Source organism: Aulonocara sp. 'chitande type north' Nkhata Bay, linkage group LG9 (assembly GCF_057382095.1).
Source record: "Aulonocara sp. 'chitande type north' Nkhata Bay isolate Kocher_YH1m ecotype deep benthic linkage group LG9, A_spYH_male_GT1.1, whole genome shotgun sequence".
Taxonomy (NCBI): Eukaryota; Metazoa; Chordata; class Actinopteri; order Cichliformes; family Cichlidae; genus Aulonocara; species Aulonocara sp. 'chitande type north' Nkhata Bay.
Window position 1 is genome coordinate 17,605,224 of NC_141352.1, and position 20,324 is coordinate 17,625,547.

The window sequence follows — 20,324 nt, forward strand, 5'->3', positions numbered from 1 at the left end:
AGCCGTGTTACCAGTAACGGAAGATGGAGTTGGTGACCTCACACAAACCTCCTATTTGGAAAAAAGACAAGCAAATGCTTTTGATTCGGCGAGAAGAATATCTGGGGGTGTCGGGCGCCGCGACGGACACTGGATAAAGTCAACCTCAAAAAAGCCATTACTCATAAAACTGCAAGATTTAACTTGGCCGAAGGATAAGAAAAGAAGCCTGATGAAGTGCAGAACACGCTTTGGTCAGTTACAACCAAAATAAATTTGTGTGGATCTGATGGTTTCCAGCATGTCTGGTGTGAACCTGGCCAATAACACCACAGAGGAGTGCATGAAACAAGGATGTGTGAGTGTAATGTTATGGGACTGCGTGAATGTCAAAGGTGCATGGACGGTCAGGGCAACTGAATACTAAATGGTGTTTTCATTCAGGGCAGCCACAAGAAGCTCGAGAGGAAAGGAATTTTACAACACGACGGTGTTCACAAACGCACAGGGGACAAGGATCTTTACGGGGAAAACTATGAGCTGGATAAGCGTGTCCTCTCACTAAAATCAAACAGATCCTTTGGAGATCTTCAGTGATAAAACCTCTGCAGCAAAGAGCGACTGAGAAGAACTGTGTGAATAATGAAGGAGTGAAAAACTGGCAACCATCAAACATAAAGGTGGGCAGACAAAATAGCCTTTTTAAAAATAAAAATAAAAAGAAGAAGAAGAAGAAAATTAAAAAAAATTCACTGATCAGATTTTTGGCATTGGGATTGTCCTTTTGGGTTAAGAGGTGTAGTTCTTAACACATTCGTCTTGCAAAAGAAAAATCCCCTGTCTGGAACACAAACTCAGGGGGTCGGCATACTCCTAATGCAGGTCCCATGCCCGGATAAATGGGAAGGGTGCATCATGAAGGTTATCTGTTGTAAAATCTGTGCAAAATCAGAAATATAAAAATATGCAGATCCATGGGCTGTGGCGACCTGCTAGGTAACAAGCAGCCAAAAATCCCAGTATATGCACAGGAAGGAATACACTCTATTATAAGAAGACTCTCTTAACATTTTAGTATTCTTGCACAAAGGGGAGGTTAACTCAGTTTGTTCTACAGTAACAAGTTAAGCTCCCCTCAAAGAGGACTGCAATGCTTAAAGAGTAGGTGTAGTGAAAAACAAGGGAAGCTGCTATCCTCTGATAAATGACAGAAGATCATTCCCAGGATCTATGGCATTGATCTTCATGCCTGTCAGATACATAAGGCCTTCTGTGGTCGTAGAACCACAACACCCAAGCCAATCTTTAATTACAGTCCTCATAAAGCAGCAAGGCGGGTTGAGTGCTACAAGTGAATCCCCTCCCCAGCTTTATTTCTTTCTCATTGGTGGTATCTCCCTAAATCCAACAGCATGACATCACACTGTCCTCCTCTTGCCTTTTATACTCAGCTCTGGCAAACAAGGCCACCAACAGATTCCCAATTTTAAGTGGACTTTACGTCGTTACATTTTAAAGCCCCGGTGCTTCGGATATCCAGAGTCCAAGTTGATTATATCAAAGATCAAATTTATCGTAGTGCCTTATTAAAGAGCTCGGTTTTATAAAAGCTTTTGATATACAATAGATCATCTATTATTAGCAACATCTACAACGCAACATCTGCATTGAGTTCTAAAGCTCTGCTGTAATCAGGACCATATATCCTGGAGACAGCAGACTGGAGGCCGAGGCTGATGGGACTCCACAGTCCCAAAGACCAGGAAAACCAAGCAAGCCTGTAAGAAATTCACCTCATCAGACAAGATCAATAAACAAACAGACAGTGCAATGAAAATATGACTGTTATTTCATTGGGTTTAGTGACGTCATACTAACAAAGTCACCTGGATGTAATCGTGTATCAATATGGCATATTTGAAAATCATGTACAAAACAAAAATGCTACACGGGAGATGTTGGGGCACAAAATGGACTTGATTACACAGTGAGACGATACAACAGAATGATGGAGAGTGGTTTCATTTAGCCATGGTTTAGAGCATCTATTGTTCTTATAACAAACAGTGCACGACGTGCGATATTTTAATCCTAGCGGCCGAAAAGACAGGAAGGAATGGCTTTTCATTTGCCAAATAAAAAGTGATTTTGCAATGACTTATAGTGTATTAATGTCAGTGGTGCAAAACTGGTATGATCTCCCTCCCACTATGATAAAACTAAAGAAAGCTTAAAGAGAAAAGGGGAAACCCTTCTGGTAAAACTTCTGGCTAACTAACAAACATGGGTCTTGTTTCTTACAAAATTGATTCCATGTTGAGAGCAAACAAGACAGAAAGAGAGAGGATAGACGTCTAGAGTCAAATATTTTATAGCCTGCATGTGTGGAGCTATACGTGTGTGGTCAGCAGTAATAATCACCGCAATCTGGGGTTTGGTCCAACATGGCCCCTCCACACAACAAGGACTGCCGGGGGTGTGTGCATGCAGTCACAGGGGTTTGAGCGTACTGTTGGCTTTGCGAGCACAATTGATGGACTCTTGTTGTGGTCAGGCCTGGGTTGCATAGGGACTAATATACACAAAACACACACAGGACCTTGCACCAAGACACTCTATTTGATCATCTCTCATTTCAGCTTATTATTTGAGGCTTTTAACTGCTTCACTTGAAGTATTGGGGCTCCTTTGAGTTATAAATGCTCTGGCTGATAGGATTTGCTATTACGAGTGTTTGGGGTGTTTAGTGTACGTCACTACCACAGTACCTTTAGTGGACTGCACTAAAGGTACTGCAGTTCTCCTTAAACACAAGTGGATCACTCCATATAAAATCTACTAAATTTGAAGTCAAATGTTTCCACCAAACCACCTTAGAATCAGCTTTTCTTTTCTTTTTTTTGGTGCAATAACTTTACTATGTTTAAGAAGTAAAACAAAAGTTTATCTTCATGATATAGCTTTGAGCTTTAATCATCAGGAGATATATCATAGTTCTTTCTGTGTCATAAAAAGCTGAAGCTGACTGATTTATTTGCAGGCTGATTTTGTCGGCTGCCATCTGCTACTTGATGACATATGAATGAATGAATATGAATGGCTCTGGTTAGCACTGTTGCTGCACAGCAAGAAATTCCTGAGTTCAATTCCACCATCAGGCCGAGGTCTTTCTGTGTGGAGTTTGCATGTTCTCCCCGTGTTTGCGTGGGTTCTTCCCACAGTCCAAAGACATGCAGTTAGTGGGGATAGGTTAATTGATCAATCTAAATTGCCCATAGGTGTGAAAGGTTGTCTCTTTCTTTGTGTTAGCCCTGTGACAGACTGGCGACCTGTCTAGGGTGTACCCTGCCTCTCGCCCTATGACAGCTGGGACAGGCTCCAGCGCCTCCCACGACCCTGAAAAGGATAAGCAGAAGCGAATGGATGGATGGATGAAGTATTAGCGTTTATGAAAGCTGATTAATGAGACGTAAAAATTAAAGAAGAGACAGGAGAAACAACCATGTTATGGGTGTTGGCATTACACAGTTTGGCCACCAGAGGGCACTTTGTTACCTGTTCGCAAGACACGCACGTGGAACGCCACAAAGACAACCGACTGATCCGAGAATAGTTGGGCAGAGGGTAAAGAAGTACATAAAGAACTACACATGAGATTTTTAGTAAAATGTATTTGTCTTGTATGTCTGAGAGAAAAAAAATATCAGCAGTCATAGAGGAATTCCAGATTTTTTAAATCGCCAAATATCGGTATTTATCTAAAAAAATCTATATCAGTCAAGCTGTAATAACAATTTTGTTACATAGTCATGTTTTAGCACTTGCAAAATGGCATGTCTGTGAAATAAAGAAACATCTTTAAAATTCCTGCCACACACAGGCCGGGATCACCGAGGGTGTCAGGTTTAGTCTAGTGATTAAAGGCCAAAAAGCTGTTACAAGCTCATAGCGCAATAAAGCAGCAACCTACAAAACAGCCCTCTTCTTTTCACCCTTTTCTTTGCTAACATGAAGTTTTGGATCAGTCACATCCTTTGCTACTTCAGCAGCAGCAGGAGATAACCACCGACTTTAGCCTTGTCTGTACCTCGTTTCCTTCATACTCGTTTTTAATTTTGAAAAAGCTTCCTTGGTTATAACTATCAACGATCGAGCTCCTGCCAGAAGCCAACAATGAGGAGCTTGGCCTGAGCTCTCTCTGCAGTGCGCTCGCACAAAAAACTGTGTGCCAGGTGGTGTAAAGTAGACCTGCTGCATGAAAGACACTCTGCGGACCCTTATTTGGTGTGAGATTAATCTGGGCATAGTGAGAGCTGACATACAGACTTAAAACGGGTATCACATGCCAAAAGAAACTCAGCATAAAGTGAAGCATGACATTTTTCTCTCTGTGAATTTTCATCTCGAGCCTCATGAACCCTTTATGTCATCGGGCCTCAGGGTTGAAGCTCTGGTAAGCCAGTGCATTAAATACTGACGAGTACCCAGCCAGTCCTGTGTTTTTTATAGAATCAGGTGTAGTGATGCGTCAGTGCTGTACAGCTGACAAGTCTTGTGTATTCTGGGGAATTATCTGAAGTGGAAAGAAACAAAAAGAGGGTCATATATTCTGTCATATCTTTACATGGATTAATCAGCTAAGCTTAACACTAAGAAAATGAATTTATTACAGGTTTTCTAAATAACTCACTTTGCTTTTGCAGCCCCATCTAAGTTGCATGGCTGTGGGAGAATATGGGATGTGAGAGTTAGCACTCACACTTTTAATGAATTCCTGTTGTTTTGGCTTATAGCAGAATCACCTAATGGATTTTATGGACTTGCATACAGAGCTCAGAGGCTCACTCATCCAACCACAGTCAAAAGCAGACAGGATATTGACAATAACACAGTTAGGCTTTTACTCAAGTGCTCCAAAGACCGACTTTATGACACACTGCCTGTTCTTAAATCAGAGAAAAACAACGAGTGTCAATAGAAGTGCAAATGAGATGAGTCTTTACAAGAGTCTGCGGGAAAAAATATATTTTTACTGCACTGTACTTCAAAATTTAGCTGAAGCCTTAGAATCAGTGTGCCATAACACAAAAGATTAGTTTTTGTATGTGTGACATCTTGGAGTTCATTTCCCAAAACTTTAAAAAAGAAAATGTTAAAGATGTGAAAGTGCTTCAACGTGTTAGCCTGCAACAGACTCTCCAGGATGTACACTGCTTCTTGTCCTATGATGTTGGGCGAGGTTTCAGCATCTCCCATGACTCTACACTGGGAAAATGGAGGAAAAATAGATAGATGGATCTATTACAAGAAATTCCCTAACAGAAATCTCTCCATCATTGTAAGCGAAAATCATTTTAGTGCACAGGCAAATAAAGAAAAACAAAAAATCCTGTAAATCCAAAACAAAGCTTTTGGCAGATTACACCAGCACTTGCCTTGTGTGGCTACGCTGTGCGATTTGCTCAGATGACAACCATACATGCGTGTCTGTGGAGGTGTGGGGAGCAGACTGTTGCCAAATATAAAAAGCCATACAGCCAAGATTCCTTCGGAAACAGAAATAAACCCTCATAACGGTTCTGCTTCGCATCTCTCACACACACAGCACTGCATCACACTAATTATCTTATTTCCAGCATACAAGTGAGCAGTTTCCCTTGGCATATTTTACGATGGTAACACCCATACCACTCAGAGCAAATCTGATTAACACATATCACTTAAGAGTTACAAAGGAAAGTGGGAGAATTTTGGGGGGAATTTACACCTGGCTATTGCTTTAGGAAAGAATTTGTCTTTATGGGGCAATTATCACCTAAAGGGAGCTGGCAGAGGTAGGAGACTAATAATGATAACCGTTAAGAGTGTTTACTTTCCAACATCTCCAGGGCATTTACTGCCCAAACCAGGGCTTGTCTACAATACAGGGCTCTACTTTATTTATGGACAGTTGTAAATGCTAATAATAAAATATGACTTCAAACTTTTAAAAGTCGCAAAAAAAAAGTAAAGAAAAATGCAATGACCACTGCGACAAGAGAGGAAGCACCAAGACACTTTTCTACCAGCGTAATGAAATCTTATGTCTTTACTCTGTGCGAAGACATAAGATTTCATTACACTTTCATTCATTACTTTATTCGAGTTATTTGTACTCCTACCCCCACCTCCCGCCGAATAAACCATAAAAGAAAAAAAAAAAAAATTCCACACTGCTTAGTCATTTTACTCCACAAGCCCCTGGACGACTAGCTGAACTTACAAGCTATTACAAATTGCATTTGCCTTTCGAAGAGGGCCAAATATAAGCAATTAAGCACAAAACAAGCACGGTTACTTGCAGCACTATAGGTTACAGGAGATATTTGCACTTGCAGAGTCCATATGGGACCTATTAGCGCACTGTTCTCTAAGTTGCCAGACAAGGCTTAACCTGTGAAGATTGCGGTGTAGCGGCAGGATGGAGTGTCTAATCCCTTGTTGCGCACAGCTACAAACTAGTGCTTAAATGTGGATGTGAAGGTCATTGGAAAGGAGAAATAAAAGGCACAGGCTAAATTGATCGACTTAACTCTTCCAGATTTATTAAAACTCTGTTACTCTGTGTTGGTTGCGGTCAAGCCTCAGCTTTTCGGTTCTAAATCCTTCTGTGCGTTGTGTCAAAGAAAACACTTGTAAAATGCTGGGAATTAGTGTGACTGGCATGTTAAGGTCCAAATGTCTACAGTTTCAGGATGGAGGCTATTGTATTTGGCTAAATCCGTCAGAGCTCCGACTACTTTAGTCCTTCAGTTTCTAAAGGTCTGCTCCCAGTTAGTCTGGAGCCTCTCTGCATCTGCTCCACACACGGAGCACTGCATTGGCTCCTTTCGTTCTTAAAAAAAAGCAGTAAAAAGCCTTGTCTAACACTTAGATTGGGCAATTATATTTTTAAAAAAAAAGGTATTGGCTTTTCGGAGAGGTAATTATACAAAGGTACCGGCGTCTTAGCTGAATGCTTTATTAACAGCATGTGCCTTTGACTGAGTCTGGTGTGCGCCACGTAAGGCCACTATAGATTTCTTCCCTGAAGCGTCTGAGGTTTATCACGCCACTTTGCTATTCAACAAACCTTTGTGTACCTACTGTAACCCAGAAATATTTAGATCCATTATCAAACCCATCTAAATCTCCTGCGGCTGTTACGTCGCTCGATATTCTTTTCGTGTATTCCTTTCAAACTGCACACAAGAGCTGTGAAAGGCAAGCAAAGTGATGCAGGGAGAGTTTTAATTGGGGCTGTTTAGCGCTATCAGCTGTTGTGTAAGCTGAAATCCCCACATGAAGATGGATCACTTTTACTCGGGCCTTGTTCTGTTAACGAGGGGCTCGAGGTGGTTTTGAGACAATAGCAGTCGAGGAGGAGAGAGCGACGAGGTAATTGATGGTTGTAAAGCGATCTTAATTGTTTGGTGATGGATGTAGGGAGGACACTTACAGAGCCTGACATCTGAGATAAGGTGTCGCATTCCTGGAGTCGTCCCGCCACTGTGTCCAACCCGGGCAAAGGAGCTGCTCCAGACGATACGCACAAACGAGGGAAAAAGGAAGGATAAAGCAGAATGAAACGGCATAAAGATTTTATATATTAAGTATGAACTGCAACTTACAAGATATATCAGGTACAGCTTGTTCAGATATGTGTGGCCTATGCTCCTCTTCTGATCTGCTGTCTGATAGTGTGTCTCCCTGCAACCTGGAAAACAACACACAACATAAACTTGCACTGCAGCGCATGTTTGGACATTGAAAGTCAGATAACAAAAAAACAAGCCAGCCTCAATCAGTCTGAGGTGATGATACAATGAGGAAATGTTTAGCGAAACGTTCGGCGAAATCTGGATCGGCACGGAGGTCGGTTTCAGGCCTCAAACTTTTTTGTTTTTGCTGAAATTAAATATGAATAATAATGAAGAAACGACAGTAATGCACGAATAGACGATGTGTACACAGGCAGCAGCACCTCCACTATCCCTATGCTTATAAAAACATAAAACTGAAGATGAAGAAGAAAAAATAAAAACCCGCACGCAGCTACTATTTTTCCCTGACATCATTCAGTTACTGTTTTTTATCAGAATGTGTTCCAAGCCCCTATTGCTTTTTTTTTAAGATAACACCGTGGACTGAAAGGGAAGTGGGTCTGACAGATTTGGCTGTCTTAAGGTAGCAAAAGATTTGGGCTGCCCAGAGATAGTGAAGTAAACTGCAAATGAAAGACAAACAGCCTTTTCTCGTTTCACCTTTCAGCAAGAAGAGAAAAATGCTATTTAAATGCATTTATGCTCTTCTAAATTGCTCTATACACTCACTATAGCTGTAACTGTAAATCACATCATATGTCAAATTTGTGCACGCACCACGTTGGCATCAAATTCTTTATACCTCATGCTGTTTCCATGTCATGAGAGCAACCATTAGCAGAAGAGAAAGGAAAGCAATCCCTATGCCTTTATGGCACAGCTGCATTCCCAGCTGCAGGGCCTCCTTGTTTCTACCTCTACATCGAGACTAAAGGCACAGCGCAACTTCTTAAAGTGGATTCTATTTCTTTCCTTCTTTAGACATCCCTCTCCTTTTCTCCCCCCCTCTTTAATGGTCTTTATAAGACTATTAAAAGTACCCAAGATGACTATCAAAAGGCCTTCCCATTCTCTGAACAAAAGCTACTCATAGCCGCAAGTCTTGACTACAATTCGCCTAGTGCATTCCTGATATGAAAGCAATTAATTTAATGAGAACGACAAGTCCAAAAGAAGTTTGTGGAAATCTATCCATTTCCTTAAAACCGCACTGCCAGCTACTTCAGAGCAGGCCTAAGATCTGGGATGCGTTTGCACACAGGAGATTTTGTGGCGGGAGTACATGCTCTTTAAATGAACTGATCAGGCCAATAAGGGAGGTGGATGAAATGTTGGTGTGACCACAGTTATAGCCCAAAAGGCAGAAACGTGGCCACAACACACAGGCCACACAGCATTTTGCACTTCAACCAACCAGCAGAGAGCCACTGGAAGCTGCATGTTTTCAGACCTGCCACTGCTGGTTAAGAGGCACACTGGCTGACTGGAGCATTTGGTGGTGTGGCCAGTGTCTGGACAGAAGGGACGGAAAAGGACGTTGGCAAGGGAAGGTGTCTTAGAAGTCAGGGATCGGTTTCAATACGGGGTCAGTGAGTTCAAAGAGAAAAGCGATCCTGCAATGCAAAGTTGACATTTTGTTCTTATTATGGTGCCCAAATGGGAACGGAGTTATCGCCTTCACACTGTGGGTGTGAAATTAGGTGTCACTATTTCCTGGTTTGGGGTAGTGCATGGTAGAGCCAAGTGGTTCGGTCTCATTTGCGCAGACTGATAGACCTCACTGACCTGTAAAAAAAACACAAGGGAAGCTGGATTCGAATGTGTCTGACTGAGGGATGACGGGTATGTGAGGAATGCTTATCCAGCTTGGGCCAGTGTTCACAGTTCCCTGCTGAGCCAAGCAAGCCTCTGGTATCTTTGTGTGAGTTATAAAATATTGCAAAGATTCCCCTCAGTCATGTCAATATTAAAATGAACTAACATGAGCAGTACTGCAAGGTCACATCTCTCACATCTCTACAAGTCTCACTGATGCTGAAGGACAGATGCACGTGTTAGTTTTCTGAAGAACAATTTTAAAGCTTCAGCGAATCTCATCAAGGTAAAAGTAGACAGTTTGAAACCTGTGTCCAGGCTGCCTTATGTGTGCATCCATGAATACCTGAGTCTGTGCACGTATGAACTTCTGCACAACCCTAATTTGAGAAATCTGTCTTCTCAAAACAGCACAAAGGGCAAGCCATGCGTGCAGCACTTTTCCAGCTTACTGATCTGTTTATGGCCCTTAGACTACCCAAAAATGACTTTGAAAGACCACAGCTCCTTTGCCAATAAAACTTGGGAAAGATTCGGTGGTCAGGTTAAAGAGGACAAAACAAGAATTTGGCCTCAGCCGAAAGGATAAAGGAAGACAGAGAAAGGGAACAGATGTTTGACATTTCAGTAACAAAAAAAACCTTCACAAGAGCCAAAAATGACTCCAGATACAGATGCTGCTTTGCTTTGCCACTAATTCCACCATGGGACAAAAGGTATAAACAACTCGCTTAAAACCATCAAGTCGATAAACTGCCAACAAAAATCCAGCGATAGCCTTCATCCTCCTGCACAAACCTTTGACAACAACCCGCAGCCTGCGTGTGGAACGAAATTGATAAGCTGCATGAATGAAAGAAGAGTTTGAAACAAACAAATTCCAGACCCCAACCAGTGGAGGCTGTGCAGGCAGATTTGTGCCTGGCGTCTCATCAAGAAGATACCGTTTATCTTTGACTGGCATCAAGGAAGAGTTTTGCCCACACCTGCCTACGGTATCACACCCAAAACTCAGAAATCTGAGCACCAGACTGACGATGTGAATCTGAGGGAAACAGGAAATGTGTCTGAGGAGAAAAACTGTGATAACAAGAGAGAGGGTGATAATGGAGACAATTATCCTCGCTAGAGCTGATTTGTGAAAACAAGCAACACTGGAATGGACTTCAGATATGATATTATTCTCTGCTACCTCTGATACAAATGCAGAGACAGGAAATGGAGGGTAAGAAAAGGATAAGAAAGAAGTGTTGGATGTTTGAAAGAAAAAAATGGATGCAGCAGGCGCTACGGTATAGTTTTGACAAATGAACTGTAGAGGAAAATTTACAGAAATTGTTTAGCATTTCAGTTGGGAGATGAATTTGTTTCAGTTCTTGCTGAGACTTTGATGAGGAGATTATCTAGTGAAAAAAACAGTAAGTGTGGCTTTGCGTGGGGTTAAGAGCTGAGCAATTTCCTGGATTTGGGCAATAATTTAACATAATCCTGGAAAAACAGCTATTTGTCACCTATTTACTGCCTCCAGTCTTTAAGCTAAGATAAGCAGTTATCGCAACAGCATTAATCTATTTACCTAACTACTAGAAAGAACAAGTCTTCTCAACTGGTTATACTTTCTTAAGGAAAGCTGTTTTATATTATTACAAAACTCAAAAAATGTTGTAAACAACACTAGAGACAGACGAGGAGTGGAGAGAGAGTGGATCCAAAGGCAGACTCTGGAGACGGACAGGAACTAAAAGCGAGCCTTTATTTACGGCTCTATGAAAGGCAAACAAAAAGCAAAAGGGAGACAAAGAGTAAACCAACAAAAACCTAAACTGGGAAAACAACTAAATACTAAGTGCATGGCACATGAAGACCTGAAACCTGAGACATGAAAAACCTGAGACTTGTAAACATGGGGGAAGATGAGCAGGGGGGCTGAACAAACAATTCAACAACAGGCAGAGGAAGACAGAGGACTAAATACACAGTGGAAAACAGGAAGGAAAACACAGCCTGAACTAATCAGACGCAAAGACACGCAAAACTGAACACGCTGAACCCTGGACAAGGGACTATCAAAATAAAACATGAAACATGAAACATACACTAAGACACGGACTAGACAGTGGAACCAGGGAAGACAGACATGGGAACATGACCGACTGGGGAGACAGAAAGAGAGCACACAAAACAGACACAGGAGAAACATAAAGACAAGGATGTTTAGGTGTGAGACACAGTAACAAAACCCTAAAAACTAGAATGTATAAATATAACCAAAGCAGAAAATAACTAAGAGAACTAGAAATACAAATGGAAAAGCAAGGAAACTGAACCATGAATAACACTAAATCAAAGAATATTAATTAACCAGCAACACAAACACAGACCCAGGACCATGTCGTACCAATACCAATGCCGCACCTTATGTACGGGAGAGCAGTGTGTCATGATTTATGAGATGAAGTTTTTTTTCCATAGTTCATGTTTGAGGTATATTTCTTTCATCCAAGGCAATTATTTTACACATTCAGCAGGCTATGTACTGAACTTAGAGGATAGAAACAAAGTATCAATCCTATCATTTATCATTAGTCATAAATAATCTATCATTGTAAAATTCATCAGCCTATTCTTTTTCTAAGAAAAGGTTAATCCATGAAAAAAATTTCCAAAAACACGTGACTTCATGCAGAGGTGTATACTACTCCTTTCACCAACCCCTACAGTCTGGCTTTTTTGGTTCTATTAAATGAAGTTGCAAGCTGAAAAAAATGAAATGTCTGTTTTTCAAATTAACTATTCTGATGTATTATAATGATTGTGTTGTTCTTTTGCTCAGTTGTGCCCTTGAGCCTCACTTTTTCTTTCAGTTCTAATGAGAACCAGTTTGATTTGGTCTTGTAATAGAGTAGTACACATCGTAGCTTAAAATCTTTACTTGTCTGACAGCTCCCACAGGGAACACCGTTCATCCCTGCTACCAGAAAAAAAAGTTTTATGGAGCGGCATTTTGAGACTGTAATGGAATCTACAAACGATCCAGACACTTGACTAGCTCCATGCTGACATGCGAAACAAATGCAAACGGAGAACGATGAAGACGATTAAATGCTTTTAAAAACATATTCATGTTATTAACCACTGCATGTGTGAAGATGTTTGTGAAAGGTTTGTTGAGAAGACAGAGTACATACAGACATATATACACACATATTAGTACTAATGTTTTATAGAGGTAAAAACACGGACGTTTCAAACTTTGGGGCAGAACTGTGCGTATATTCTCCGTCCACTGTGCCAGAAAAGAGAAGGTAGAAACATTTACCTGGCACACCTAGAGCAGATGTTGAGTGTAACTTTGGCCTGTGGTTCAGGCTGATAGGAGCTGCGTCCTTGGCTGAACTTACTGCCGGATAGAACCAGCCCTGTCACACCCTCCATCCGCAGGTCATCCAGGTCCTCTGGGAGCAGAGAGGGAGTAACACAGAGAGACAGCAACAGGGAAAGGAAAGCAAAGAAAATGGAGTGAAAACAAGAGACAGAAAGGACAGTTATTAATCATACTTTGGTATCTCCCTCCACTAACGATCCCCTGTGATGACAGTCTGCTAAGAGCCAAACGAGCAAGCAAGCACATCACAGTAAATAGACACTCGGCTTAGCCCTGCTGCTGTGCTGCTTCACACACACTCCATAGGCATGGATCCACAAAAAAGTGCAGAATCATAAAGTTCACATGAATAACACTTTGTTATGAGGAATGATTTTAACAAGGTGATGACAGGACCGCATTATTCCTGCACAGAAACAAGAAAGTTAACAAGCTGAACTGGACAAAGAACAATATGGAGAAAAAACGAGTGGTAAGATGGAAGGAAAGGGTGATGGAGAGGTGGAAAACTGGGTTTTGTCTGATCTCTTACTGTGTCCTGAAGAGCAAACAGTTGCAGAGCACACACACACATAGACTTTCTCCCCTCTGTCTCTAAAGAAGTATATAAGACACAGAGCGCACTACAAATGTCTTTAATAGACAGAGGACAAACACCACAGAGGAATAAATCACACCAGTAACATGATTTATGAAAAAAAACAGTGGTGATGTTGAATAGTTACAGACTTTAAACTGTCCATTAATACAATTCTAGTATCAAAGGGGAGAGTCTGAATCAGCCAGTCCATTTTGGTTTTGAGTGCATCCCCAAGAGATAAAACATACTGCAGTATTTTCCGTGTCACGGTCCTTTCCGTGAGAACGAATAGCGTGCGGGTGTTTTGGCGTCTTCCTCTCTGAAATGTGCTGTTCAAGTTTTTTAAATGTTTAAATCAACATTTTGAACGGTCACCATAACAATATTTCTCCCATTTTTCTCAGCCCAGATGAATATCTGAGCTTTGCCAATTGGGGTGAGGGGGCGGAGGTCACCTTCAGGCCAGACAGTGTACTCGAGCTTCTCGCTGCCATTGTTTCTGCTCGTATACACGTAGCACAGTACGTGCCTGACTGTCTGCGTATCTGTGTGTCTAGTTACTTGAAACCAACAGTGATACTTTTCATTTTGCGATTACATTACCTGGCCCCTGGTTGAGGGGGGGGGGGGGAGAAATAATGGGCCTCACACCTTGAAAGAGGAGAATGCATGACTAATCACCTGGATTAGATTGGATGACACTTGCTCATGAGAACTCTCTCGCTCCATCCATCAGCGCGGCACAAAGCCAGAAAATCTCATCTGTCTCTTCTCCCCTTTGTGTGAAATCATTGCACTCTGATATTAGCCAACAATGCATGTATTAGCGTGCCACAGCACTACATTGTTACAGCCTCAGTGGCCATAGTTAGTCCTGTTAAGAGCTGGTTAAAACAAAGCATTTCTTTAGCACACAAAAATACATATTTATATCCACAGAAACGCTACTGAAATCACACAGATCAACTGCCTCCACCTCAACCTATCCCTCTGCATCTCCTCCTTCATTACATCCATGAGTTTCCTTTGAGATTTTCCTCTTCTCCTGTCTGGCAGCTCCACATTTAGCATCCTTTGTCCACTTCGTCCACTATCCCTCCTCTGCACATGCCAGCTTTGACTGTCTAACTGTATAACCAGTAGCCTTTATGAGCTCTCTTCTCTTTTATTGGTTTGTTTATTCCCACTTGTTTGCCGTCATAAAAAGTAAATGTTTTCATGGTTTCAGAAATATGTAAAATACACAACCACATTCTCTTAAGAAGCAGAACTTATGTGTTGGTCGTGGCACAGAATGTGTTGAAAATATGTCCCAGCATCAAAGAAACAAAGCAATTTTAAAGTTACCTTGTCAGTAAAACCCTTGTCTAAAATTATGTTAAAATCTTTTGCAAAGTTTTTTGGTTTTCTTCTACATTTGATAATATGTTGCTCAATTCCACACTGCCAGAGAAAAAGGGCTGTTTTAGTGTTTAGTGAAGGACAGATAGGATACACTCCAGCGATACCCTTAAGCAGCGCAATATTAAATGTCCCATTCATCATGGAATGCATTGGAGGGGTGGGGACAAAGGGAGCCACCAGCAATTTGAGCAATTTTCTGGTCGTGGGAACTGCTCCGTTTTGGGTCTTCACTCTTTTCCTATTTTCTCTTCATCCATTCACACTTCCATCCGTTCTTTCGGCAACTGACTAACATGGCATGACGGATTTTCTTTGGGTCACAGCCTGTGGTACAAATCATTAGCTGACACTTGGAAATATTCACTTGTGAGACTGCAGCTTTCATGAAACACTAAAAGAATAACAGGGACCAGTTCTGACCCTGAAAAATGAACATGACCTCGGTATGCACAGCTGCTTGTCACTTCAACTCCCATTTTGTCTTTTCAACTTGTTTCCTTCTGGTCAAAATAACATGACACAGTAAGGAAGCGAGACCTCTGCCTGAAGAAAGAGGACTCCAATCTCAGGCACTTAGTGGTTACCGAGATAAACGAAATTTTTGTCTGCATCTTACACACAAAAAAAACTGATTAAACTGCGGCTAAATGAAATGCAAGAGAAGCTCAAACATTCTGAAATGAGTCACCAAACCTGAACTTGACCTGCCAAAAGCACAGGAAACTAGCATATGCAGACAATATCAAGAACTGCAAATGGAAAGTAAAGAGTTTTTTTAAAAATTGAGTTTATGAGCATGTGCGTGCATGAAAGTGAAGCAGCAAAAATTGCTGACCTACTACAAAACTGAATCAGCGTGAAGACCTGCCGCTAGCTGCCCCGACTGTAGCTGTTCTATGGGTGCGCATTTTGGTGTCCTTATTAGCTCTCAGAAATAAACTGCATAAATGACAAAGATGGCTTTTAGAAAACAAACAGTTCTTTCGTGAGTTAAAGTTTTGTCTTGCCAGGAACAGGCTTTGAAGGAGGGTGTTTCCCTTCATCTGTGCAACAGCAGTCTGAACTGCATCCATGTCGGCCCTCACGCTGAATCCAACTTTCCGTGGAGAGAAGTGACAGATTTCTGTGTTGACACCATCCTATCTCTGAGGAAGGCCTGTGCATGGAGCGCTAAAATGATGAATTTGTATCCCGTGGGATAAGGTTTGGGTGTTAACATTATATATGAGTCCTTTTATAAGCTGGGCTTGAGGTCTGAATATGACAGCAGAAACTGTTTATTAGTCAGGAAAATTTGATTTTTGTCATCCCGCACGCAAACTCATAGAGTATGACACCAATTAATATTTAATTTGCAAAAGGACTTTTTGTGTTGGGACAAAAAAAAAAATAGCATATGTCTGGAAACAATATATATGAAAACATTTAAAGTTGTATTTAACGGTAACAGCTGTTCTACACACAAATAAAAAAAAAAGTGTTACATATACCACCTATACTGTTAACACAGAAATTCAAGTGACACTGAATGAATTATCATCAAGCCAACAAAAGTGCCAAAAACTGCAGTTCCTCTAATGGCCACATGAGGCTGTAACATTTTTACAGCCAGAATAGAAAATTTACTTTATCGTCTACAAATGATTTAATTGTTTACAACACTCATACAATGGGTGACTTTTTTAAAGACGCATCCATCCATCTATCTTCTAAAGCAATTATGCAAAGAAGCTGGATCCTTTCCCAGCTGTCTTAGGATGAGAGGAGGGGTACACTCTGGACAGGCTGCCAGTCTATTGTATTCGCTCTCACACTCACATCTACTGCACGACCAATATAGAATCATTTAAACTAACACCATACATGTCTTAGGACTCTGGGAGGAAGCTGGAGTATGTGGTAGAAGCCCTAACAGGCACACAAAGAACATGCAAACTCCAAGCAGAAAAGCACCAGTAACCCTTTGCTACCCATATGGAAAAGAAATAGTAAAAACTTATATGTGATTACTCATGAAAGTGGCCACTTTCATGAGTAAATCATATAAGGCTTACATGATTTACTCATGAAAGTGGCCACTTTCTCATTACTTTCATACATTGTTTTAGTAAGTATCCAAAACATACAAGTTTCATTACATAATTTTTCAAGGGATCTTATATCTGTTTTCACTCTTGTATGCTTTTCATACAAGTTTCACACAAGACAGATACAAACTTTATAAGATTTATATATATCTTTTCCATATGGGTAGGCTTCACCTCCGCTAATTAGAGTAACTGAACAGAGGACTCGCAGCTGTGTTTGTTTTGTTGGCACCTTCTGGAGCATTTTTAATGCAATTATCTGAAAAATAATATGCTTGCTGTGCATTACAGCATGCCCAACATGTTGGAATTATAGTACTTCATTAGACTGTTAATTAGCGCTAATTATCCTGTTTCCATGTCTGTGCACCACACCCCTTCAGTCTATGGATGCAGCTTGCTAACCTAGCTTGCTAGCGTTAGCTGATAACTTAGCATTTTAAACCAAAATAAGGTCAACAAGTTTTGTTTTAAATGACAAAATAACAATTGAATTTTTAAAATAACAATGTAATGCGTTACTGTACTAAATTCAGAAAGTACATTACAAGTATTTCATTACTTGCATTACATTAGATTAAGGTTCTTTTTTCTTCCTGTAGACTTTCATTACTGATTTCAGTTTTTGTGCTGGGAGGAGGAAAATGGTGGAGTGATCTATAGCTTTTGAGGAATGGAGACATTCCACCACAGACAGATATTACTTTTATTTTTATTTATTTTTTACTTTTATTTTTATTGCACAGAAGGACAAGATCATGATGGTGAAACAACTGCATTATACTGCTAACAAAACTGTCTGTCTGCACAGACAGCAGTCTAACAAGAAGCTAGCCAAGGATTTGCTTTGTGCTGTCAGTTTTGTGTTCATACATAAAAACTAAAACATCCCATCTGTGTCTTCATTACAATTAGGGATTTCTATTAGTGTGTGGACCTGTAAGTTTATATTGCTAACTGGTAATTATGTGACAATGTGTTTCAGTTCAACGTAACAATTAGTGTAACAAATTACTCAACTGGTGACATCATAGTGGTTGTGTCCATCTTTGACATACAGTCTATGATTATTACACATCACACAAGCTATACTTCTTTAACTTTTCTTAAGTTAATACCCAACTTCAAGCTGAAGATCAAAAGAATAGTACATTATGTGTGTGTAAATGTTATTTTCTTGTGTTGTGTAAAAGACATGGGTACTCCCCACGTTCACAGCAGAGCCCAGCATGTATCCCGCACAATAACACTATGATAAGTTTACAATGTGCCTCCTGTGAGACTAGTTTACCCAAAGACCAGGACAGCCTCATGGGCCTCAGTCTAGACACAACAAACGTCTGTCCACACTCGCCTGTTTGTCAGCCCTGTCACATTTTCACTCCCCAGGCACCAGGGCAGCCATGCGTGCTCTCCCCCCTCGTCTGACGATGACACGGCAGATAAATAAAATGGATCTACACTGGGGTGGAGTATGGTGGGAGAGGAACGGAAACTATTCAAGCGATGCAATCCCAACAAAAGGCCCAAGCGCTCAGGAATTCCGTGCCGCAATCACTCACTTGCGCTACAGTAGGGAAGGAAAGGACACGAGCAAAGCACGCAGATAAAGAGAACTTGTCTATCTCTAAGTTTCCATGTAATTTCATGTTGTTTGGATAGCGACGGACTGGCTGTCTCTTTCCTACTCTTCCTAGGCTAAAAAAAGAGCTGAAGTCATAATTAGCACACTAGCTTCACAAATAACATAATATACACCTTCTCAGATGATGCGCTGACAGATGTAATGGGTGGAATCAGCTCAACCTCACACATGGAGGGAAGGCACACACACGCTCCATCTCCCACATAGAATCCATGGCGTTTCATCAAGTGCTGTGAATTATTGGGTCTCATCGATGTGAAATAATTGAATTTTCCATTCTTTCATGAGCAGTGGTGACAGGTAACCACAAAACACTGGGCTCTAATTAATAGTCTATGTGACACATGCCTCGCTCCTTACGGTGCGCAGTTGAAAAGCTGCGCTTACTCACAGACGGGGACGCACATGTGTGAGCAACATACTCAAACTTACAGATAAAAAAGGCGCACGGCAACACATACTGTGACACTTGCAGACCCCACACTTTTGCTGGCCTCACACACACACACACACACACACACACACACACACACACACACACACACACACACACACACAGCCAGCATTTGTGTTTCATTAAACCTCAAGCACCATGCCTCCACTCAGTGGTTAGTCGTCACACGGACACCTTTGATGTGATTCGCGACAAAGACACATTTGTTTGGCTTTGTAATAAAAACAATATTCCATCTTACATTTTATAATTATGTCTCAGCTTTCAATAGCACCCTCTCCCCCACGACCCCCTCCTCTCCTGGCCTAAAAATACGCCTGTTAGGCTCCAAGCCTTCGCAGCTCAGAGCGCAGCAGTAAAAACCCTGATCAGAATCAGATGGGGGACACACATGAGCGGGGTAACATCACAGCTCAGTGAGGCCTGTGGAAAGTCTCATCACAGACCTGGTGCAAACCTCCTTTTAACTCGCTTTCTAACCGCAAATATCGCCGAGATTAGGACGTCAGCGTAGACACGGCCAAGCTTGATGTATTGATGGATTACGATCCCAGTCATTATACTGGGATAAAGACTCTTTATTGGTGTTTTATTACACATATTTCAAAATTAACAGGACTTGATCGTCAAGAAAGCATTTCACATGTACTACATAATAAAAATACATGGAAACATCTGTCTGCCAAGAGCAAGGTTGCCATCTACAGCTCAAAACAATGACGTTAATCACTCAGAGAGAAGTGTGCCTAGGCAAGAAGCAAATAGGAGAAATTACTGAGAAACAGCTATTAAAATATCAAAGATGAGTGATGGAATAATGTGGTAGGTAGCACCATACAAGCAATACATTCATTTGAGCTGAAAGCTCCTTTTGGAGATCACTGCTTGTTTTTGATAACTCCATAGATACAGCAACATAGTTTTAAATAACTTCACCAAGAAATGCACAGACACAGTTGTATTCAGTCATTAAAATATTAACACTCTAATAATTACTGCACAGTGTCATCAAGTCTATAACTCTATCAGGTAAACTTCTTCTCAGCACGAGCCAGAAAACGCTGGCGTGTTTAGCCGGTTGCCTCTACTAACACAATGGATCTATTCACACAACTGCTTTATCTGCCAGTCTAGATAACAACGCTTTCTACAGATTACATACTTGCGCACCTATCTATCATCTTTTGGCCCCGTCTAGCAACAGTAGTCACAATACAGCTTCACTGTATCAGTTCAGCTCGTTTCCATTCGAATAATCTGCTCATCTAAGGCGCTTATGCACACAGGAGGTACGTACGCTGGCTGTTATTAGGCTATGCTCTGCGTAATGACTACCTCTAGATTTATAGCATA

The 20,324-nt window shown here is 41.1% G+C and overlaps 1 protein-coding gene across 5 annotated transcripts in view; it reads right to left on the reverse strand.

Moving 5' to 3' along the window:
• lg9h8orf34 (linkage group 9 C8orf34 homolog) overlaps positions 1 to 20,324 on the reverse strand; it is a 70,802-nt gene that overhangs the window by 18,296 nt on the left and 32,182 nt on the right. For 3 of the 5 annotated variants that reach the window (XM_086306169.1, XM_086306170.1, XM_086306168.1), the window contains 3 exons: positions 12,736 to 12,871; positions 7,629 to 7,714; positions 7,457 to 7,533 (listed from right to left, as the gene is read on the reverse strand). In XM_086306169.1, coding sequence (XP_086162295.1) covers positions 7,457 to 7,533; positions 7,629 to 7,714; positions 12,736 to 12,871 — 299 coding nt within the window. The remainder of the gene's footprint in view (positions 1 to 7,456; positions 7,534 to 7,628; positions 7,715 to 12,735; positions 12,872 to 20,324) is intronic. The other 2 variants (XM_086306172.1, XM_086306171.1) reach the window with 1 other exon arrangement.